The sequence below is a fragment of the Pongo pygmaeus genome, chromosome 20 (assembly GCF_028885625.2).
Source record: "Pongo pygmaeus isolate AG05252 chromosome 20, NHGRI_mPonPyg2-v2.0_pri, whole genome shotgun sequence".
NCBI lineage: Eukaryota > Metazoa > Chordata > Mammalia > Primates > Hominidae > Pongo > Pongo pygmaeus.
In genome coordinates, this window is record NC_072393.2 from 50,864,168 (window position 1) to 50,886,850 (window position 22,683).

General features: G+C 56.7%; 2 protein-coding genes across 3 annotated transcripts; both read left to right on the forward strand.

The window, feature by feature from the left end:
• The first annotated feature begins 929 nt into the window (after positions 1–929).
• On the forward strand, positions 930–13,157 carry TOMM40 (translocase of outer mitochondrial membrane 40). Of its 2 annotated transcripts, XM_054463629.2 has the most exons (11): positions 930–1,041; positions 1,137–1,416; positions 2,108–2,175; positions 2,552–2,644; positions 3,496–3,597; positions 3,677–3,782; positions 8,188–8,253; positions 10,763–10,885; positions 11,021–11,097; positions 11,199–11,301; positions 13,015–13,157. In XM_054463629.2, exons 2-11 carry the CDS (start codon positions 1,143–1,145, stop codon positions 13,152–13,154), a joined length of 1,152 nt encoding a protein of 383 aa, XP_054319604.1. In that variant the 5' UTR covers positions 930–1,041; positions 1,137–1,142; the 3' UTR covers positions 13,155–13,157. The 2 variants fall into 2 exon arrangements, with proteins under 2 accessions (XP_054319604.1, XP_054319605.1); XM_054463630.2 differs by lacking the exon at positions 8,188–8,253 and having other exon boundaries at positions 944–1,041.
• Positions 13,158–15,890: 2,733 nt separating this feature from the next.
• APOE (apolipoprotein E) lies at positions 15,891–19,449 on the forward strand. Its single transcript, XM_054463631.2, is given in 5 exon segments — positions 15,891–15,914; positions 15,916–15,949; positions 16,630–16,695; positions 17,829–18,021; positions 18,588–19,449. Coding segments are annotated over 5 exon segments (1,035 nt in total). The 3' UTR covers positions 19,306–19,449.
• The last annotated feature ends 3,234 nt before the right edge of the window (positions 19,450–22,683 follow it).

The following is a 22,683-nucleotide window of genomic DNA, read 5'->3' on the forward strand; positions in this document are numbered from 1 at the left end:
ATGGAAAAATAGGGACCGGGGGCAAGGGAGGTAACGGACAGGAGTTCATGGATCCAAAACATGATGGCTAATTAGAGAAGGGCCGGAAGAACGACGAAAGTGAGCAGGCAGGCTGGAGCTAAAAGTAGTCTGGGCAATGAAGCTCAAATGAATGGGACAGAGGCATGATGGGTAATGGGAGAGGAATGAATGGGCCAAAGATAGAAGCCGCAGTGACGCGAGGAACAAGAGGCATGATGGGTAACGAAAGGGGTGGGTCTAAGGCAACTGTTTCGCTAAGAGGTTATGAGGGCATTGTGGGTAACGAGGAGCAGCGCAGGGTTCGCAGAACAGATTAGAATTCTCCCGAGGCACTCTGGGAAGGGCCAGCACTTCCGGTTTTAGGTCGGCTACTCCGAACCAGAGGTGGGGTGGGGGCCCGACTGCCGCGGTGCCTGGTGGGACGCGAGGCCTGACCTTGCTGCCTAGCCGCCTCTGCCGCGCAACCCACCTTTACCTGTCCTTCGACCCTGGAACGTTAGCCAATGAGAGTACCAACCTGATACGCCACCAAGGTCGGCCCCGTACACGCTGGAGCCAATCAAAATGCTGCAAGGGTCAAAGCCGACCAATTATCACAGCAACCTCGCCGCGGGGCGGAATCAAAAGAGGGCCTCCTCCAGGAGAGAGGCGGGGCGATGCCTCAGCGGGCGTGGCAAAATGCGCACCACAGACCAATGGCGGGCTAGCACCGGAACCCGCGGCGACGTGAGCCAATAGGCGTAGGCGCTGCGAGCCAATGGGAAGGGCGGGGGGGCGCCGTGACCACCCTGCGAGTGAGAACCAATGCAAAGTGACATTTCAGGAAAGGTGGGCGGGACTTTATGCACAGGTCCAATGGGAAGACCTTGTCTTGATGCTGGTGGGCGGGCCTCAGGGCACACTAAACCAATGGGTTAGGTGGGGCGGGGCGACGGTGGTGGCGGCGGCGGCAGCGGGTTCGGTTGCGCGTGGCGCACGGGGTGGGAGCGGAGCTCAGGCCGGGAGCAGGCGCCGCCGCCAGTGAGAACCGGGGCCGGAGCCGGGTGCGGATTTGCTGGGGCTGAGTCGGGGGCGCGCGGGCCCTAACCTCTGCCCTCTGACCTCTCCCCTTGCAGACGACCATGGGGAACGTGTTGGCCGCCAGCTCGCCGCCCGCAGGGCCGCCACCGCCGCCTGCGCCGGCCCTCGTGGGGCTGCCGCCACCTCCGCCCTCGCCGCCGGGTTTCACGCTGCCGCCGCTGGGAGGCAGCCTGGGCGCCGGCACCAGTACGAGTCGAGGTTCGGAACGGACCCCCGGGGCTGCAACCGCCAGCGCCTCAGGGGCCGCCGAGGATGGGGCCTGCGGCTGCCTGCCCAACCCGGGAACGTTCGAGGAGTGCCACCGGAAGTGCAAGGGTGAGGGGCGAGGGGCCCCCGCGGGGCTGCGATGGCCTGGATCTCGGGGGAAGGGGGAGGACACTGGGGACTTTGGGATTTGGCGCGCACCATTGGAATTATTTGACAGCACTAGGAGGTGACGTTGGGATCGAATGGTGGAACGTTGAACTTGGGGCTTAGAATGATGGAATCAAATGGTGGAAACGGGATGGAATGTCATAGAAGTAGAGAAAAGCCTTAGGGACCTCAGGAGCCCCGAGATCAGCCAAGCCAGACTTCTCTTGTGATCGGGAAGGCAACTGAGGCCCAAGGTCACGGTGTCAGCAAGGTTCCGTGGGGATGGGACCCAAAGCCTCCGGATCCCAGCCTGGAGCAATTAGAGTAGTAATAGTGGCGGGGATTTATGGAGTTCTGTTCTGGTGTTCATTATATGTTAACTCATTAGATCCTCGGGACAATTCTGTGTGGTGAGGGTCCCATCTTACAGATGATGAGTTTGACCTAAAGTTGCTCAGCTTGGTGGCAGTGAGATTTGAGCAAGCAAAGGCCCTAGCCCTGTCTAACTAGGCTGTACTGCCTCTTTACAGGTGGAATCCTTTGTGAGATGTTCTGCTGTGGGTCTCTGGAGAGAACTAGGGGTGGTAGGGAAGGAAGAGTTGAGAGTTGGCGTGGGGTTGGGGTGGAGTGTGACAGCGTTTCTCTTCTCCAGAGCTGTTTCCCATTCAGATGGAGGGTGTCAAGCTCACAGTCAACAAAGGGTTGAGTAACCATTTCCAGGTGAGCCTTCCTGGTGTCCTTACCCACCAGAGATCGTCCCCGCCATCCCCCTCCCTGCATCTGCACACTCAGCCCTCTTACTCCTCCCTCAAGAGCTGGGCTCCCAGATACTTGAAAAGACTCAGAGATACAGTGCCAGACTGACTACTCAGTTTGGGAACCTAGAATCCAGAGGTACTGTCTCCCCATAGCAGCTAGGCTGGAGTGAAGGAACAGGTATGTGGGCCTACCGGCAGCACCTCCTTTCTGTGAGTCTCTTAGTCAGGCCGTGCCTCCCAGTCTTCATCCCCTGCCCAGCCCAGAGACCTTGTCCTTGCCCTCTTCAGTGGGCAAGCGTATCTATCCAGTATCCTCACAGCCCTCGCTTTCCTTCCAGGTGAACCACACAGTAGCCCTCAGCACAATCGGGGAGTCCAACTACCACTTCGGGGTCACGTATGTGGGGACAAAGCAGCTGAGTCCCACAGAGGTGAGCTTCCTTTTTCATCCATTCATTGTATCTTTCTAATAACAAATTTGTAGCCAAATGTCAAGCTAAGACGGCCTCATCAGGAAAAGGTCACAGCTACCGAGAGCTTGGAGATGGGGATTGCATCTCTCCGAAGTGCATTGGAACACAAGTAATTCCTTCATCCAGCAAACATCCGCCAAACCCCTGCTCTCTGCCTGGCCCCATGCTGAGCAGTGCTGGGGATGTGACCACAGCTGCCCTGTCACCAGACAGCGATGACCCAGGGTGGAAAGGACTGGGCTGTAGATCGTGCAGAACTTTGAATGCCAAACTAGGCTTTGGACTTTCTCTAGGGGGTTGTGGAGAGTCATGGCATGGTTTGGTCAAGGGAAAGACGTGGTCCACAGGTTCCCGCTGTAGAAATCTCTGGGGCATCTCTGGGGTGGCCATGTGGGGGCTAGTTACTAGGAAGGGCAAAACTGGAGGCCCGGACAGGGTTGGGGGGACTGAATGAGGTCTCTGCTTCTATCATTTCCCTTCAGTAAATGTGTTTATTCTGCAAACCTTCATTGCACAACATATTTTGTGCCCAGCCCTGTGCTGACACACATGACTGAAACAGCATGGGACTCACCAGTGGGGCAGGGGACAGACCTGTTCCCAGAGAGTAACAAGCCAGGATGGGCAAGGCTGACATGGGGGAACCCAAAGGTGGGGGAGCCTAACTCAGCCTAGGTGGTCAGAGAGGACTTCATGGAGGAGGGGACCCCCATCCGAGGCTTTCTGACCCTAGGCTTCTCACCCCGGCCCATCTCACATACTTCCACAGTGCACGACCTCTGACCCCTTCTGTTCTCTCTGCCTCACAGGCGTTCCCTGTACTGGTGGGTGACATGGACAACAGTGGCAGTCTCAACGCTCAGGTCATTCACCAGCTGGGCCCCGGTCTCAGGTCCAAGATGGCCATCCAGGTGAGTGGGGCACGGAGGCTGCTGCTCCCCTCGGCCACCATGAGCAAGGAGCCGCCCTCACACCCCCTCCTCTCCACAGACCCAGCAGTCGAAGTTTGTGAACTGGCAGGTGGACGGCGAGTATCGGGGCTCTGACTTCACAGTAGCCGTCACCCTGGGGAACCCAGACGTCCTCGTGGGTTCAGGTAAGAGGCGGAGGGCTTGGAGGGTGGTCACAAAACTGCAGTTCTGGCTTTGCCAGCAAATCCACAAAAAGGAGGTTTTGTGAACCTCCTTTTCTGCCACTGGAGAAGTGGTTGAGCAGGAGTGATTTTGAAACATCAGGCAACATACTACAGTGGGTGAGACAGTCACCCACTGACCGTGAGTGGGTGAGTCAGCACAGTCCTTTTTTTTTTTTTTTTTTGAGATGGAGTCTTGCTTTGTCACCCAGGTTGGAGTGGCGGGATCTTGGCTCACTGCAACCTCCATCTCCTGGGTTCATGCAATTCTCCTGCCTCAGCCTCCCGAGTAGCTGGGATTACAGGCATGCGCCACCACGCCTGGCTGATTTTTGTATTTTTAGTAGAGACAGGGTTTCACCATATTGGTCAGGCTGGTCTTGAACTCCTGACCTCAAGGGATCCACCCACCTAAGCCTCCCAAAGTGCTGGGATTACAGGCGTGAGCCACCAAGCCCGGCCGGTCAGCGCAGTCTTAACTGAGATTTTCTTTGGTATTAAACAATGTTTTAAGATGAGGTCTTGCTGTATTGGCCAGGCTGGTCTTGGAACTCCTGGCTTCAAGCAGTCCTCCCACCTAAGCCTCCCGAAGTGCTGGGATTACAGGTGTGAGCCACCTCGCCTGGCCAGGGAAACAGCTTTTCAGCCTGCAGATAGTGCAGTCAGGACTCGTAAAACAAACTTGAGGGAGGATGGTCACCTGATTGCATAAGGCTTTGCAGAGCCTTGGCCTTTGCTCTGAGTGAGTCTGGAGCTTTCGGGAACCAAGGCATAGCTTCTCACAGGACCCTGCAGCTGGTGTAGAGAGCAGACTCCAAAGGGGGTACCACTGGGAGGGAGTGGATGGGGAGAGGAGGTTGGATTCTGGATGTTGTTTGAAGGCAGAGCTGCCAGGATTTGTTGAGAGACTGGATGGAGGCGATGACTCCGTAGTTTTTGGCTGGAACTGGAAGGATGGAGTTTCTGATTGCCAGCTTTGTGTCTTTGTGCAGCCATCCGCTGTGTCGTGGAGAGCAGGCTCTTGGGCGCTGAGTCCTGAGTGAATGACTCGTGCAGGCGGGGAGGGGAGCTAGGGTTGGCCTCGGACCCCTGGGATTGCCTAGGGAGAGTTACCACTTCTCCGTACAGGAGCCCAGGGAGACTTTTGAGCTGCCAGAGGAGGAGAAGGGGCTACCCCAGCTGAGGGACAGGAGCAAGAAGATTCCAGGCAGGGAGAAGTAGGAACAGGGGTGAGGGAAGGGAAGGGAAGGGCCATGGCAGAAAACCCAGGAGACAGGGAAGCTGGAGGTGCAGCAGGTACAGAGAGGCCTCCTAGGTGAGGCTGATCTGTAGGGGCCCCATGAGGAAGAAACCTTTCCTGTCCTCAACTCACCTGGTGACGTCACCCCATCTTCTCATACACTACAGTTGAGCCACATGAGCCTTTTTTTTTTTTTTTTTTTTTTTTTTGTGAGACGGAGTCTTGCTCTGTTGCCCAGGCTGGAGTGCAATGGTGCAATCTCGGCTCACTGCAACCTCTGCCTCCCTGGTTCAAGCGATTCTCCTGCCTCAGGCTCACTAGTAGCAGGGACTACAGGCACACGCCACCATGCCTGGCTAATTTTTGTATTTTTAGTAGAGACAGGTTTTCACCATGTCGGCCAGGCTGATCTCGAACTCCTTACCTCAAGTGATCCACCCACCCCGGCCTCCCAAAGTGCTGGGATTACAGGCGTGAGCCACCGCACCCGGCCAACCATGCAAGCTTTTCTGACGGTTCCTGAAACCACCAAGTTGGTTCTACCCCAGGACTGATGCACACTCTGTCCCTGCTGCATGGAATTCTTCCCTCTGGTCTTGACATGGCTGGGAAGGCTTGCGTGCACATGTCACCCTCTGAGCAGGCCTGCAGTGACGAACGCAGTAGCCATCTTTGCACCGCATCACCTCTTCCTGGCCCCTAGTCCTGGTCGCACTTCTTTCTGAAACGGTCTTGCTCATTGTCTCCAGTCCCCCACACAACAGTGTTAGCTGTTGGGGGTCCTGGACTTGCCTGTCTCCTCCACTGTCTGCCCAATGCCAGGAACCATGCTGGGAACAGTGTGGGGGCTCAGGAAATACTGAAGGAAGGATCGTGCAGCAGTCATGGAGATCCCGCTTCTACCTTCTTTCCCTAAGCCTGTTGTGTGCGTCCTCTCCCTTGCTCAGGGTGGGCACTGGGGTAGAGCTAGCTGGGAGGAAAGCCTTCTCTGCAGCCCTGCGAGGTAGAGGCCACCATCGTCCCCATCTTGCAAGGCCAAGAGGAGGTTCTCCACTAAGGGCACATGGCCAGTGGGACTCCAGTGTCCCTGCTCTTCACGGCGCCGGCAACCCCGTTCCCTGTGCCGCCTCGCTAGCCTGGTCCTTTCGTGCTCCCCAGCACTGGCCTCCTGGAGCCCAGGGCCACCAGTGACGCTTTGGTCTCTAGTCCTTTCCAGTGCCTCTTCCTTCCCCCAGACACCAGTGAGAACAGGGCCTGCCGTGTGCCCGGTCAGGGCTGAGCTCTCGAGTCTCTTGCCACCAACAGCTCCGACTTGACCCAGGGCGTCTCCACCTCCAGGCGGCTCTATGACCTCCGGCAAGTGGTTTCAGCCCTTCTGGGCTTCAGTCTTCTCATCTGTCACGTGGGCACAATAGAAGCAACTACCTCCCAGTGAAGGAGTCCATGAGAGGGCCCGACTTCTCGGCCTCAGCGCTGGGCCACATGGACAGTCACCACTCGCTCCACGCTGGCAACTCTATGGCGCCAGAGCCCACAGGCACCCCCATTTCACAGATAAGGAAAGCGAGGCCCGGGGGTGAAATCAGTTGCCCAGGGTGACATGGCCAGGAAGCAGAGGAGCTGGGATTTGAATGGAAGCCTAATTCAGGAGCCCATGAGCCTCCCTATCCCCTCCCAATGGCGACAGCTCCTTTTCTGCTTCACTCTGAGCACCTCATGTGTGCCCAGCCTTGGGCTGGGACACCGCAGTGACCGAGACAGCCCATTCCTGCCCTCATGGGGGTCCCAGGTCAGGCACAGTGGCTCACACCTGTAATCCCAGCACTTTGGGAGGCTGAGGTGGGCGGATCACTTGAGGTTGGGAGTTCAAGATCAGCCTGGGCAACATAGCAATACCCTGTCTCTACAAAAAAATTAGAAATTAGGCATATGGTGGTACATGCCTGTAGTCCCAGCTACTGGGGGAGCTGAGCTGGCAGGGCAGATGCCTATAGTCCCAGCTACTTGGGAGCCTGGGAAGGGGAAGTGGTTCTATTCTGAAGCTGGGGCCAAGCCATCCAAGGCCTTGCAGGTGTGCTGAGGAACCCATATCTTCTCAGGGCACAAGGGAGCCATGGCAGGTTCTGGGCAGGGGGTCAACAGGGTCAGGTTTGTGCTTTAACATGATCCCTCTGCTGTCTGTGAGGTCACTTGAAGTTGGGGCACGAGACTAGAGAGGAGGCTGTGGGTAGAGAAACTGGGGGGGGTGGCCCAGGAGATGGGAAGGATGGTTAGAAAGATACTTGAGGGTCTCATGGCCTCAGTTCCAACAGTTCCTGGAACTCAGAGGCCAGAGATTCTAAGTCACTTGCTGTAGATGGCTGTTTTTCCGTCTGTGGGCTTCAGTCTCCCCCTTGGTTGAATGAGGGGATGACACGGACCAGAGTGGTAATGGTAGCGATTTTTTTTTTCTTTTCTCCCCCTGCCGCACCTCACATACCTCTGCCCTGAGGCGCAGTCTCTGTTGCCCAGGCCGGAGTGCAGTGGCACAGTGTCAGCTCACCTCAACCTCCACCTTCTGGGTTCAAGTGTTTCTCCTGTCTCAGCCTCCCAAGTAGCTGGGATTACAGGCACGCACTGCCACACCCGGCTAATTTTTGTATTTTTGCGTTGTGGCACATGCGTGGAATCCCAGGTACTCGGGAGGCTGAGGCAGGAGAATTGCTTGAACCCGGGAGGCAGAGGTGGCAGTGAGCCGAGATGACGCCTTTGCACTCCAGCCTGGGCAACAAGAGCAAAACGCCCCATCTCAAAAAAAAAAAAAGAGACAGAGGGAGAGATGGGGGTCTCGCCATGTTGCCCCAGCTGGTCTCAGACTCCTGGGCTCAAACAGCCCTCCTGCTTCAGCCTCCCAAAGTGCTAGGATTACAGGCGTGAGCTACTGTGCCCCGCCCATGTGATGGTGATTTAACATTTAACCCCTGGGGGGTTCAGGGATTCATTTGCTTCATCTCATCTGGGAAGGAGAGTCACACAGTCGCTTGCCCGAGCCCATGGGGACCGGCTGCAGCCCACTTCTGATCTCAGCCTCCCCAGAAGATGCCACCAGGGCACTGGCCGTGAACTCATAGCCTCTCTCACACCTACCAGGCTCATCTCAGGGGGTGCCGCCTAACACTCAGCCCCTCCGAGAACTCCACCCAGCCATGCCTGCAGGTAGGAAAGGCCCCTATTCCTGCAGCTCCAGAGAGCTGGCTCCAGGCCGGCTCCATGCTAGCAGGCCAGCCTGCTCCCCCTGTGGGGCCCCAAGTCTGCCCCTCTGGTCATCTTGGTCTGGGAAGCATCTTTGCACCTGCCTTGCTCTGTGCTTTCCCAGCTTCTCTGTGTGCCCTCAGTCTCGTGGCCCCCAACCTCCCTTCCCTTCACGTGTCTTCCTCTCCAGGGCTGCACCCTAGGAGATTGCTCGATCGTGGTGGATTTCTCAACTGAATCTTCAGTCCCTCTTCCCCCTTCATTTCTGTCTCTGCTGATCTGTCATTTCTTTTTTTTTTGTTTTTTTGTTTTTTTGTTTTTTTGAGATGGAGTCTTGCACTGTCTCCCAGGCTGGAGTGCAGTGGCACAATCTCAGCTCACTGCAACTTCCGCCTCCCGGGTTCAAGCGATTCTCCTGCCTCAGCCTCCTGAGTAGCTGGGACTACAAGTGTGTGCCACCACACCCAGCTAATGTTTGTATTTTTAGTAGAGACAGGGTTTTACCATGTTGGCCAGGCTGGTCTCGAACCTCCGACCTCAGGAGATCCACCCACCTCAGCCTCCCAAAGTGCTGGAATTACAGGTGTGAGCCACCATGCCCAGCCTCTTTTTTTCTTTAAAAATGTTTTAGGCCGGGCGCAGTGGCTCACGCTTGTAATCCCAGCACTTTAGGAGGCCGAGGCAGGTGGATCACGAGGTCAGGAGATCGAGACCACGGTGAAACCCCTTCTCTACTAAAAATACAAAAAATTAGCCAGGCGTGGTGGCAGGCGCCTATAGTCCCAGCTACTCAGAGAGGCTGAGGCAGGAGAATGGCGTGAACCCGGGAGGCGGAACTTGCAGTGAGCCAAGATCATGCCACTGCACTCCAGCCTGGACGACAGAGCAAGACTCTGTCTCAAAAAAAAAAAAAAATTAAAGTTCTTATTTTTTGAGACAGGATCTCTGTTGCCCACGTTGGAGTGCAGTGGCGCGATCATAGCCCAGTGTAACCTTGACCTTCTGGGCTCAAGCGATCCTCCTGCCTCAGCCTCCCAAGTAGCTGGGACTACAGGCATGTGCCATCATGCCTGGCTACATTTTTAAATTGATGTATTTGTTGTTTGTTTGTTTATTGGGACAGATTCTCACTCTGTCACTCAGGCTGGAGTGCAGTGGCACTATCATGGCTTACCACAGCCTCCACCTCCTGGGCTCAAGCAGTCCTCCCACGTCCACCCACTTAGTACCTGGGACTACAGGTGTGCACCACCACACCCACCTAATTTTTGTATTCGCCATGTTTCCCAAGCTGGTTTCGAATTCCTGGGCTCAAATGAACCCACTTTGGCCTGCCAAACTACTGGGATTACAACAAGCATGAGCCACTGTGCCTGGCTGTGATTTTTTTTTTTTTATGATAATCTGTAGTTTGATGAAGTTTTTAAATTTTTTGTAGAGAGGGGGTCTCTCACTATGTTACCTAGGCTTGTCTCCAGCTCCTGACCTCAAGCGTGCTCTTGCCCCAGCCCTCCAAAGCATTGGGATTACTGGCATGAGCCATTGCATCTGGACTTTTTTTTTTTTTTTTGAGATGGGGTCTCACCATGTTGCCCAGGCTGGCTTCGGATGCCTAGGCTCAAGCGATCCTCCCTCCTCAGCTTCCCAAACAGCTGGGATTACAGGCACGTGCCACCACGCCAGGCTTGTTTTCTTTCCCTGTCCCTCCCTCTCTATTTCCCACTCTCTTCCTCCCCAGTTCTTCTGCCCCTATAAAATCACATTTGTGGCGTGTACCCTGCTAGGCTCTAAAGACACCAAAGTGAATCTGTCTCCATCCTGAGGCTTGAAAAGGCAGCCCAGAGGTGGCAGTTCTCTTGTTCAGCAAGCACTCCCTACAGTGGGGGGACACAGGAACGCAGACTTGGACCTCAGTGCAGTAAGTCCCAGCCACAGCTGAGCGCTCGATTCCTCACAACCCCAAGAGGCAGTTAGGTTCACAGAGAGATGATGCCAGCGTCCATGTTCACCAGCCAGCCTGTGGCAGGGCTGGGATTCGAACCCAGGCTGTGCATACTTACCCACTCTACCCAATGGCCTCTCAGCGACAGAGTGTCTCAGAGCCTGGGTTTGGGAGGTGTGGAGGCTTGGATTCTGCCCCTGACACATTTTGTGAGCATGAGTGAGTGACTTACCCTGTAAGCTTCTATAAGTGGTGGTGACCCCCTCTGTAAGTGGGAGTGGATAAATGCTAACCACATGGGCTTGTGTTGACCAGATGAGGTCCTTTAGGTAATGCAGTCATAGCAGGGCCTGGGACACTGACCTCAGCCGTAGGAAACCCCTGGGCGATGGGTTAGGAGAAAGGAGCCCATGAGGGAGGCCTGAGAGCAAGCCCAAGCCTCCAGCAGGGGTGAGCCTAGAGGGCTTCCTGGAGGTAGAGTCTAGCCTGGCACCCAGGGTGGGTGGAAACTGATCGTCATTTTGCCCACAGGAATCCTCGTAGCCCACTACCTCCAGAGCATCACGCCTTGCCTGGCCCTGGGCGGAGAGCTGGTCTACCACCGGCGGCCTGGAGAGGAGGGCACTGTCATGTCTCTAGCTGGGAAATACACACGTGAGCCTGGCGCCTGGGTCTGAGGGAATTCGGGCTGGGGCCCTGGACACTCAGGTCTGAGGGAGGAGGCCTGGGTTCCCAGATGCCCAAATCCCCTTGGTAATGAGCCCCTGCCTCCACCCCGCTCTCTGACAGTGAACAACTGGTTGGCAACGGTAACGTTGGGCCAGGCGGGCATGCACGCAACATACTACCACAAAGCCAGTGACCAGGTGAGTGCGTGCAGGGACTAGCTGGTGCTGCCAGGGGCTGCTGGGCCTGGAAGTCCAGGTGGGGCCACTCGCTAATTCTCGTGTTGCTCTGGCCCCTCCAGCTGCAGGTGGGTGTGGAGTTTGAGGCCAGCACAAGAATGCAGGACACCAGCGTCTCCTTCGGGTACCAGCTGGACCTGCCTAAGGCCAACCTCCTCTTCAAAGGTAAAGGTCTCGGTTCCCCTACGCGGGAAACAGGCAAGAGGTGACTCAACTCTGAGTGGGTGTGTGTGCCACCACAGGTGCTGGAGGACAGTGTGCTGCCACCCTGTGGGCCTCCACATTACCAGGGAACACTTGTTAAAAAGTAGGTGGGGCCGGGTGCGGTGGCTTATGCCTGTAATCCCAGCTCTTTGGGAGGCCGAGGTAAGGAGATTGAGACCATCCTGGCTAACATGGTGAAACTCCATCTCTACTAAAAATACAAAAACAAAATTAGCCGGGTGTGGTGGCGGGTGCCTATAGTCCCAACTACTGAGGCTGAGGCGGGAAAATGGTCTGAACCCAGGAGGCGGAGCTTGCAGTGAGCTGAGATCGCGCCACCGCACTCCAGCCTGGGCGACAGAGCAAGACTCCATCTCAAAAAAAAAAAAAAAAAGTAGGTGGACAACCCTCTATGTTTTATGCTTGGAAAAAAAAAGTAGGTAGAGTGGCCAGGCGTGGTGACTCACACCTGTAATCCCAGCATTTTGGGAGGCCAAGCCGGGTAGAATACTTAAGGCCAGGAGTTGGAGACCAGCCTGGCCAACGTGGTGAAACCCCCTCTCTACTAAAAGTACAAAAATTAGCCAGGTGTGGTAGTGTGCTGCAACTGTAGTCCCAGCTACTCAGGAGGCTGAGGCACAAGAATCACTTGAACCTGGGAGGCGGAGGTTGCAGTGAGTTGAGATTGCACCACTGCACTCCAGCCTGGGTGACAGAGTGAGACTCCATCTCCAAAAAAAATAAAATGAAATAAATAAATAAATGTTAAAAAAAAAAATCTGGTGGAGCATCTGATGGGTGTTTGGCCGAGCTGGAGCTTTGCCCATCCCCTCTTATTTTTCTGCACTTGACCCTCTTATTTTTCTGAGACTGGTCTCCCTCTGTCACCCAGGCTAGAGTGCAGCAGTGCAACTGCAGCTCACTGCAGCCTCCACCTCCCGGGCTCAAGCAGTCTTCCCACCTCAGCCTCTTGAGTAGCTAGGACCACAGGTGCATGCCACTAGGCCCAGCTAATTTTTTTTATATTTTTGGGAGAGACGGGGTTTCACCGTGTTGCCCAGGCTGGTCTCAAACTCCTGGACTCAAGCCTTGGCCTCCCAAACTGCTGGGATTATAGGTGTGAGCCACCACACCCAGCCAGGGTAGAAGGCACTTTGGAAGCATCCAGCCTGCCCCATTCACCTTACATTAGTGGAAACAGGCTTCCAGAGGTTTCAAGGTCACAGCTAAATCCAGAACCTCATCTCAGGCTCACTGGCCGTAGTCCCAATGTCCAGTCTTAAGTCTTCTTGGATATCTGTGGCTCACAGATTTTGGGTGTTTGAGCCTCCTGCTGAGCACTGCTGGGGACACAGCGGTGATCAGCCCTGTCTTCAGGGGACTCAGTGAGAGGAACAGATTCATCCCCAGAGTGGGCAGGACTAGCTTGGGGGAACCCAGGGGTCTGGAGGGCTTTTCAGAGGGCAGGGGTTACTGAGCGGAGAGCAGAGGAGGAGTGAGCCATTTGCTCCAGCGTGAAGTTGTTGGGGGTGTGATGGGGTTTCAGGGTGGCAGGAGCAGTGTGATTGGAGGTCTGGAAGCTGTCGGCATGTGGCTGGTATCCACAGTGGCCAGGAACTCTGCATGGATATGGTGGGAAGCTGGCACACCTCTCACCTCAGCTCTTCCCTGCAGGCTCTGTGGATAGCAACTGGATCGTGGGTGCCACGCTGGAGAAGAAGCTCCCGCCCCTGCCCCTGACACTGGCCCTTGGGGCCTTCCTGAATCACCGCAAGAACAAGTTCCAGTGTGGCTTTGGCCTCACCATCGGCTGAGCCCTCCTGGCCCCCGCCTTCCACGCCCTTCCGATTCCACCTCCACCTCCACCTCCCCCTGCCACAGAGGGGAGACCTGAGCCCCCCTCCCTTCCCTCCCCCCTCGGGGGTCGGGGGGGACATCGGAAAGGAGGGACCCCGCCACCCCAGCAGCTGAGGAGGGGATTCTGGAACCGAATGGCGCTTCGGGATTCTGAGTAGCAGGGGCAGCGTGCCCAGGGGGCCTGGGGTCCCGGGAGGGATTCCAGAATTGCGCGGCACGCAGGATTCTAAGCACCAGGTGCAGAGGCGGCCAGACAACCTCAGGGAGGAGTGTCCTGGCGTCCCCATCCTCCAAAGGGCCTGGGCCCGCCCCGAGGGGGCAGCGAGAGGAGCTTCCCCATCCCCGGTCAGTCCACCCTGCCCCGTCCACTTTCCTATCTCCTCGGTATAAATCATGTTTATAAGTTATGGAAGAACCGGGACATTTTACAGAAAAAAAAACAAAAAACAACAAAAAATATACGTGGGAAAAAAAAACGACGGGAGGCCTCCGTTTTCTCAAGTGTGTCTGGCCTGTTCTGAGCATTTCATCCGGAGTCCGGCCGCCCTGACGTTCCCCCAGCCGCCTGCAGGGGGCGCCAGAGGGCCGGAGCACGGAAAGCAGCGGAGCCTTGAGTCCGGCTCGGAGGGGCGCAGCGTGGCCTGGGGTCGCTGTCTCCCCATCCGGAACATCTGCCCTGCTGGGGAACACTACGGGCCTTCCCTTGCCTGAGGGTAGGGTCTCAAGGTCACTTGCCCCAGCTTGACCTGGCCGGAGTGGCTATAGAGGACTTTGTCCTTGCAGACTGCAGCAGCAGAGATGACACTGTCCCTGAGTGCAGAGATGGGGGCAGGGAGCTGGGAGAGGGTTCAAGCTACTGGAACAGCTTCAGAACAACTAGGGTACTAGGAACTGCTGTGTCGGGGAGAAGGGGCTCAAGGACTCACAGGCCTGGGAGGAGGGGCCTAGGCCAGACTAGGCTCATGATGCAGCCATGGGGGTTGGGTCACCTGTGTCTGAGGACTTGGTGCTGTCTGGATTTTGCCAACCTAGGGCTGGGGTCAGGTGACGCCCACCACCACTCCCGAGCGTCCGGGAACTGAAACCCTGTCTGCTCCCAGGGTCTGAGGAGGGAGGCTGCCGAGGAGAACCAACCCCAGGTTACCCACAAAAGCCACCTCAGCCACCCCTTGCCAGCCAAAGCAAACAGGCCCGGCCCGGCACTGGGGCTTCCTTCTTGGGACCAGGAGGTCAGCCTCCCCTGACCCGCAGAATCCTCTGATCCCACCCACTCCAGGAGCCAGGAATGAATCCCAGCCCTTCCCAGTTCTTGCTGTGTGGCTTTGCCATTCATCTTGCTGCTGAACCACGGGTTTCTCCTCTGAAACATCTGGGATTTATAATAGGGCTGTTAGGAAAGTGACGGCGTCTGAGTGCTCACTGTGACCTGTCCATTGCTAGCCCTAACATAGGACCACTGTGTGCCAGGGCTGTCCTCCGTGCTCAATACACACGTTAGCTTGTCACCAAACATATCCGTGCCGCTGCTTTCCCAGTCTGATGAGCAAAGGAACTCGATGCTCAGAGAGGACAAGTCATTTGCCCAAGGTCACACAGCTGGCAACTGGCAGAGCCAGGATTCATGCCCTGGCAATTTGACTCCAGAATCCTAACCTTAACCTAGAAGCACGGCTTCAAGCCCCTGGAAACCACAATGCCTGTGGCAGCCAGTGGGAGGTGCTGGAATCTCATTTCACATGTGGGGAGGGCGGGGGCTCCCCTGTGCTCAAGGTCACAACCAAAGAAGAAGTTACAATTAAAACCCAGGTCCCATTCGCAAAGCCTCGACTTTTAGCAGATGCATCACACTGTTCCCACCCCTCCCATCCCACTTCTGTCCAGCCGCCTAGCCCCACTTTATTTTTATTTATTTATTTTTTTTTTTTTTTTTTGAGACAGTCTCCCTCTTGCTGAGGCTGGAGTGCAGTGGTGAGATCTCGGCTCACTGTAACCTCCACCTCCCGGGTTCAAGCGATTCTCCTGCCTCAGCCTCCCAAGTAGCTAGCATTACAGGCGCCCGCCACCACGCCTGGCTAATTTTTGTATTTTTAGTAGAGATGGGGTTTCACCATGTTGGCCAGGCCGGTCTCAAACTCCTGACCTTAAGCGATTCGCCCACTGTGGCCTCCCAAAGTGCTGGGATTACAGGCGTGAGCTACCGCGCCCAGCCCCTCCCATCCCACTTCTGTCCAGACCCCTAGCCCTACTTTCTTTCTGGGATCCAGGAGTCCAGATCTCCAGCCCCCTCTCCAGATTACATTCATCCAGGCACAGGAAAGGACAGGGTCAGGGAAGGAGGACTCTGGGCGGCAGCCTCCACATTCCCCTTCCACGCTTGGCCCCCAGAATGGAGGAGGGTGTCTGGATTACTGGGCGAGGTGTCCTCCCTTCCTGGGGACTGTGGGGGGTGGTCAAAAGGCCTCTATGCCCCACCTCCTTCCTCTCTCTGCCCTGCTGTGCCTGGGGCAGGGGGAGAACAGCCCACCTCGTGACTGGGGGCTGGCCCAGCCCGCCCTATCCCTGGGGGAGGGGGCGGGACTGGGGGAGCCCTATAATTGGACGAGTCTGGGATCCTTGAGTCCTACTCAGCCCCAGCGGAGGTGAAGGACGTCCTTCCCCAGGAGCCGGTGAGAAGCGCAGTCGGGGGCACGGGGATGAGCTCAGGGGCCTCTAGAAAGATGTAGCTGGGACCCTGGGAAGCCCTGGCCTCCAGGTAGTCTCAGGAGAGCTACTCGGGGTCGGGCTTGGGGAGAGGAGGAGCGGGGGTGAGGCAAGCAGCAGGGGACTGGACCTGGGAAGGGCTGGGCAGCAGACGACCCGACCCGCTAGAAGGTGGGGTGGGGAGAGCAGCTGGACTGGGATCTAAGCCATAGCAGGACCCCACGAGTTGTCACTGTCATTTATCGAGCACCTACTGGGTGTCCCCAGTGTCCTCAGATCTCCATAAATGGGGAGCCAGGGCCAGCGACACGGTAGCTAGCCGTCGATTGGAGAACTTTAAAATGAGGGCTGAATTAGCTCATAAATGGAAAACGGCGCTTAAATGTGAGGTTGGAGCTTAGAATGTGAAGGGAGAATGAGGAATGCGAGACTGGGACTGAGATGGAACCGGCGGTGGGGAGGGGGTGGGGGGATGGAATTTGAACCCCGGGAGAGGAAGATGGAATTTTCTATGGAGGCCGACCTGGGGATGGGGGGATAAGAGAAGACCAGGAGGGAGTTAAATAGGGAATGGGTTGGGGGCGGCTTCGTAAATGTTTGTGCTGGGATTAGGCTGTTGCAGATAATGGAACAAGGCTTGGAAGGCTAACCTGGGGTGAGGCCGGGTTGGGGCCGGGCTGGGGGTGGGAGGAGTCCTCACTGGCGGTTGATTGACAGTTTCTCCCTCCCCAGACTGGCCAATCACAGGCAGGAAGATGAAGGTTCTGTGGGCTGCGTTGCTGGTCACATTCCTGGCAGGTACGGGGGCGGGGCTTGCTCGGTTCCCCCGCTCCTCCCCCTCTCATCCTCACCTCAGCCTCCTGGCCCCATTCAGGCAGACCCTGGGCCCCCTCTTCTTCTGCTGGTCTGTCTTCCCCTTGAGAGGAGGGCCCAGGTCTGAGGCTTCTGTGCTGCTTCCTGGCTCTGAACAGCGATTTGACGCTGTCTGGGCCTCGGTTTCCCCCATCCTTGAGATGGGAGTTAGAAGTTGTTTTGTTGTTGTTATTGTTGTTTGTTGTTGTTTTGGTTTTTTGAGATGAAGTCTCGCTCTGTCGCCCAGGTTGGAGTGCAGTGGCGGGATCTCGGCTCACTGCAAGCTCCGCCTCCCAGGTTCACGCCATTCTCCTGCCTCAGCCTCCCAAGTAGCTGGGACTACAGGCACATGCCACCACACCCGACTAACTTTTTTGTATTTTTAGTAGAGACGGGGTTTCACCATGTTGGCCAGGCTGGTCTGGAACTCCTGACCTCAGGTGATCTGCCCGCTTCGATCTCCCAAAGTGCTGGGATTACAGGCGTGAGCCACCGCGCCCGGCTGGGAGTTAGAGCTTTCTAATGCATTGCAGGCAGGTAGTGAATACCAGACACGGGGCAGCTGTGATCTTTATTCTCCATCACCCCACACAGCCCTGCCTGGGGCACACAAGGACACTCAATACATGCTTTTCCTCTGGGCGCGGTGGCTCACCCCTGTAATCCCAGCACTTTGGGAGGCCAAGGTGGGAGGATCACTTGAGCCCAGGAGTTCAACACCAGCCTGGGTAACATAGTGAGACCCTGTCTCTACTAAAAATACAAAAATTAGCCAGGCATGGTGCCACACACCTGTGGTCCCAGCTACTCAGGAGGCTGAGGCAGGAGGATCGCTTGAGCCCAGAAGGTCAAGGTTGCAGTGAACTATGTTCAGGCCGCTGCACTCCAGCCTGGGTGACAGAGCAAGACCCTGTCTATAAATAAATAACGCTTTTCAAGTGATTAAACCGACTCCCCCTCACCCTGCCCGCCATGGCTCCAAAGAAGCATTTGTGGAGCACCTTCTGTGTGCCCCTAGGTACTAGGTGCCTGGACGGGGTCAGAAGGGCCCTGACCCACTTTGAACTTGTTCCACACAGGATGCCAGGCCAACGTGGAGCAAGTGGTGGAGCCAGAGCCGGAGCCCGAGCTGCGCCAGCAGGCCGAGTGGCAGAGCGGCCAGCGCTGGGAGCTGGCGCTGGGTCGCTTTTGGGATTACCTTCGCTGGGTGCAGACACTGTCTGAGCAGGTGCAGGAGGAGCTGCTCAACTCCCAGGTCACCCAGGAACTGACGTGAGTGTCCCCATCCTGGCCCTTGACCCTCCTGGTGGGCGGCTATACCTCCCCAGGTCCAGGTTTCATTCTGCCCCTGTCACTAAGTCTTGGGGGGCCTGGGTCTCTGCTGGTTCTAGCTTCCTCTTCCCATTTCTGACTCCTGGCTTTAGCTCTCTGGAATTCTCTCTCTCAGCTCTGTCTCTCCCTCTTCCCTTCTGACTCAGTCTCTCACACTCGTCCTGGCTCTGTCTCTGTCCTTCCCTAGCTCCTTTATATAGAGACAGAGATGGGGTCTCACTGTGTTGCCCAGGCTGGTCTTGAACTTCTGGGCTCAAGCGATCCTCCCGCCTCGGCCTCCCAAAGTGCTGGGATTAGAGGCATGAGCCACCTTGCCCGGCCTCCTAGTTCCTTCTTCGTCTCTGCCTCTGCTCTCTGCATCTGTCTCTGTCTCTTTCTCTCGCCCTCTGCCCCGTTCCTTCTCTCCCTCTTGGGTCTCTCCGGCTCATCCCCATCTCACCCGCCCCCATTCCAGCCCTTCTCCCCGCCTCCCCCTGTGCGACACCCTCCCGCCCTCTCGGCCGCAGGGCGCTGATGGACGAGACCATGAAGGAGTTGAAGGCCTACAAATCGGAACTGGAGGAACAACTGACCCCGGTGGCGGAGGAGACGCGGGCACGGCTGTCCAAGGAGCTGCAGGCGGCGCAGGCCCGGCTGGGCGCGGACATGGAGGACGTGCGCGGCCGCCTGGTGCAGTACCGCGGCGAGGTGCAGGCCATGCTCGGCCAGAGCACCGAGGAGCTGCGGGCGCGCCTCGCCTCCCACCTGCGCAAGCTGCGCAAGCGGCTCCTCCGCGATGCCGATGACCTGCAGAAGCGTCTGGCAGTGTACCAGGCCGGGGCCCGCGAGGGCGCCGAGCGCGGCGTCAGCGCCATCCGCGAGCGCCTGGGGCCCCTGGTGGAACAGGGCCGCGTGCGGGCCGCCACTGTGGGCTCCGTGGCCGGCAAGCCGCTGCAGGAGCGGGCCCAGGCCTGGGGCGAGCGGCTGCGCGCGCGGATGGAGGAGATGGGCAGCCGGACCCGCGACCGCCTGGACGAGGTGAAGGAGCAGGTGGCGGAGGTGCGCGCCAAGCTGGAGGAGCAGGCCCAGCAGATACGCCTGCAGGCCGAGGCCTTCCAGGCCCGCCTCAAGAGCTGGTTCGAGCCCCTGGTGGAAGACATGCAGCGCCAGTGGGCCGGGCTGGTGGAGAAGGTGCAGGCTGCCGTGGGCACCAGCGCCGCCCCTGTGCCCAGCGACAATCACTGAACGCCCAAGCCTGCAGCCATGCGACCCCACTCCACCCCGTGCCTCCTGCCTCCGCTCAGCCTGCAGCGGGAGACCCTGTCCCTGCCCCAGCCGTCCCCCTGGGGTGGGCCCTAGTTTAATAAAGATTCACCAAGTTTCACCGCATCTGCTGGCCTCCCCGTGTGATTTCCTCTAAGCCCCAGCCTCAGTTTCTCTTTCTGCCCACAGACTGGCCCCCTCCTCTCCGTCTGTGTCTGTGTGTATCTTTCTCTCTGCCCTTTTTTTTTTTTTTTTTAGACGGAGTCTGGCTCTGTCACCCAGGCTAGAGTGCAGTGGCGCGATCTTGGCTCACTGCAACCTCTGCCTCTTGGGCTCAAGCGATTCTGCTGCCTCAGTAGCTGGGATTACAGCTTCGCGCCACCACACCCGGCTAATTTTTGTATTTTTAGTAGAGACAAGCTTTCACCATGTTGGCCAGGCAGGTCTCAAACTCCTGACCAAGTGATCCACCCGCCGGTCTCCCAAAGTGCTGAGATTACAGGCCTTAGCCACTATGCCCGGCCTCTGCCCCTCTTTCTTTTTTGGGGGGCGGGGAAAGGTCTCACCCTGTCACCCACCATCACAGCTCACTGCAGCCGCCACCTCCTGGACTCAAGTGATAAGTGATCCTCTCGCCTCAGCCTTTCCAGTAGCTGAGACTACAGGCACATACCACTAGGATTAATTTGGTGGGGGCGGGGGTGGAGATGGGGTCTGGCTTTGTTGGCCAGGCTGATGTGGAACTCCTGGGCTCAAGCGATATTCCCACCTTGGCCTCCTGAGTAGCTGAGACTACTGGCTAGCACCACCACACCCGGCTTTTTATTATTATTATTATTTGTAGAGACAAGGTCTCAATATGTTGCCCAGGCTAGACTCAAACTCCTGGGCTCAAGCGATCCTCCCCCATCGGCCTCCCAAAGTGCTGGGATTCCAAGCATGGGGCTCCGTGCCCGGCCTGCCCAACTTATAATACCTGTTCCTCAGAGTTGCAACTCCAAATAACCTGAGATCGGTGCCTGTATTCTAAGCTTTTTTTTTTTTTTTCTGCTGTCATTATTCTCCCCCTTCTCTCCTCCAGTCTTATCTGATATCTGCCTCCTTCCCCCCCACCCCCCCACCCCATCCCACTCCTCTGTCTCTCCCTGTTCTCCTCAGGAGACTCTGGCTTCCTGTTTCCCTCCACCTCTATCTTTTATCTCTCCCTCCTACGGTTTCTTTCTCCCCGGCCTGCTTGTTTCTCCCCCCACCCCCTTCATCTGGATTTCTTCCTCTGCCGTTCGGTTTGGTTTGAGCTCTCTGCTTCTCCGGTTCCCTCTGAGCTAGCTGTCCCTTCACCCACTGTGAACTGGGTTTCCCTGCCCAACCCTCATTCTCTTTCGTTCTTTTTTTTTTCTTTTTTTTTTTTGAGACAGAGTCTTGCTCTGTTGCCCAGCCTGGAGTGCAGTGGTGCAATCTTGGTTCACTGCAACCTCCACTTCCCAGATTCAAGTGATTCTCCTGCCTCAGCCTCCAGAGGAGCTGGGATTACAGGCGTGTCCCACCACACCCGACTAATTTTTGTATTTTTGGTAGAGACAAGGCTTCAGCACGTTGCCCAGGCAGGTCTCGAACTCCTGACCTCAAGTAATCTGCCTGCCTCACCCTCCCAAAGTGCTGGGACTACAGGCATGAGCCACCTCACCCGGACCATCCCTCATTCTCCATCCTTTCCTCCAGTTGTGATGTCTACCCCTCATGTTTCCCAACAAGCCTACTGGGTGCTGAATCCAGGCTGGGAAGAGAAGGGAGAGGCTCTTCTGTCGGAGTCTGCACCAGGCCCATGCTGAGATGAGAGCTGGCGCTCAGAGAAGGGAAGCTTGGATGGAAGCCTAGGAGCTGCCGGCACTCTCCTCCCCTCCCACCCCCTCAGTTCTCAGAGACGGGGAGGAGGGTTCCCACCAACCGGGGACAGGCTGGGACTTGAGCTTGTATCTCCTGGGCCAGCTGCAACATCTGCTTGTCCCTCTGCCCATCTTGGCTCCTGCGCTACCTGAACTTGGTGTCTTCCCTGGCACTGCTCTGATCACCCACGTGAAGGCCGCACCCCTCCCCTGGAGATGACTCACCAGGGCTGAGTGAGGAGGGGAAGGGTCAGTGTGCTCACAGGCAGGGGGCCTGGTCCGCTGGGCCTACTGCTGATTCACCGTATGTCCAGGGGCTGGAGCAGCACCCTCTCAGAGCCTCAGTTTCCCAGATGTCAATGACAGAATCAGCATCAGCCACATCTCCCACCTGAAGAGTCGAACTTGAGTTCTCATCTTTAAGAATTTTTTTTTTTGAGACAGTGCCTTGCTCAGTCGACCATGCTGGAGTGCAGTAGCATGATCATCAATCACTGCAGCCTCCAACTCAAGCAACCCTCCTGCCTCAGCCTCCTGAGTAGCTGGAATTACAGGCGCACGCCACCACACCAGGCTAATTTTTGTATTTTTAGTAGAAACGAGGTTTCACCATGTTGGTCAGGTTGGTCTCGAGCTCCTGACCTCAGGTGATCCACCCACCTCGGCCTCCCAAAGCACTGGGATTACAGGAGTGAGCCACCATGCCCAGCCATATTTTAAACTTTTTTGTAGAGATGGGGTCTTACTATGTTGCCCAGGCTGGTCTCAAACTCCTGGGCTCAAGCAGATCCTCCTGCCTCAGCTTCCCAAAGTGGTTGGATTACAGGTGTGAGCCACCACGCCCCGCCAACCTATGAAGATGTCTAAGCAGACAGGGCGCCCTATCTCACCACATCCCCAGTCAGATCCAGAGGTGGGACAAGGTTGGGAAGGAGGTTCCAGAACAAAGGCTGGCAGGGAGTCGTATGGGACAGGAGCTGACCCAGCAACCATCCACAGAGACATCCTGGAGCCTGGGAAGAAGAAGGACAAAGAGCCCCCTTTTTTTTTTTTTTTTATGTTTTTGAGACAGAGTCTTACTCTGTCACCCAAGCTGGAGTGCAGTGGCACAATCTTGGCTCACTGCAACCTCCACCTCATGGGTTCAAGCGACTCTCCTGCCTCAGCCTCCTGAGTAGCTGGGACCACAGGTGCACACCACCATGCCTGGATAATTTTTGAATTTTTGGTAGAGACGGAGTTTCACCATATTGGCCAGGCAGGTCTCGAACTCCTGACCTCAAGTGCTCCGCCCACCTTGGCCCCCAAAGTTCTGGGAATACAGGCGTGAGCCACTGCGACCAGCCAGTAGCCCCCTCTTTGCCCCTCGCTGAGCCCTACTGAATGTTCTTGTTATGCGACAGTTTCCCCATCTATTAAACAGAAACCCCTATAGCAGAGGGGAGGATGAGGTTGGAAAAGTAGGAGCATTGTTATT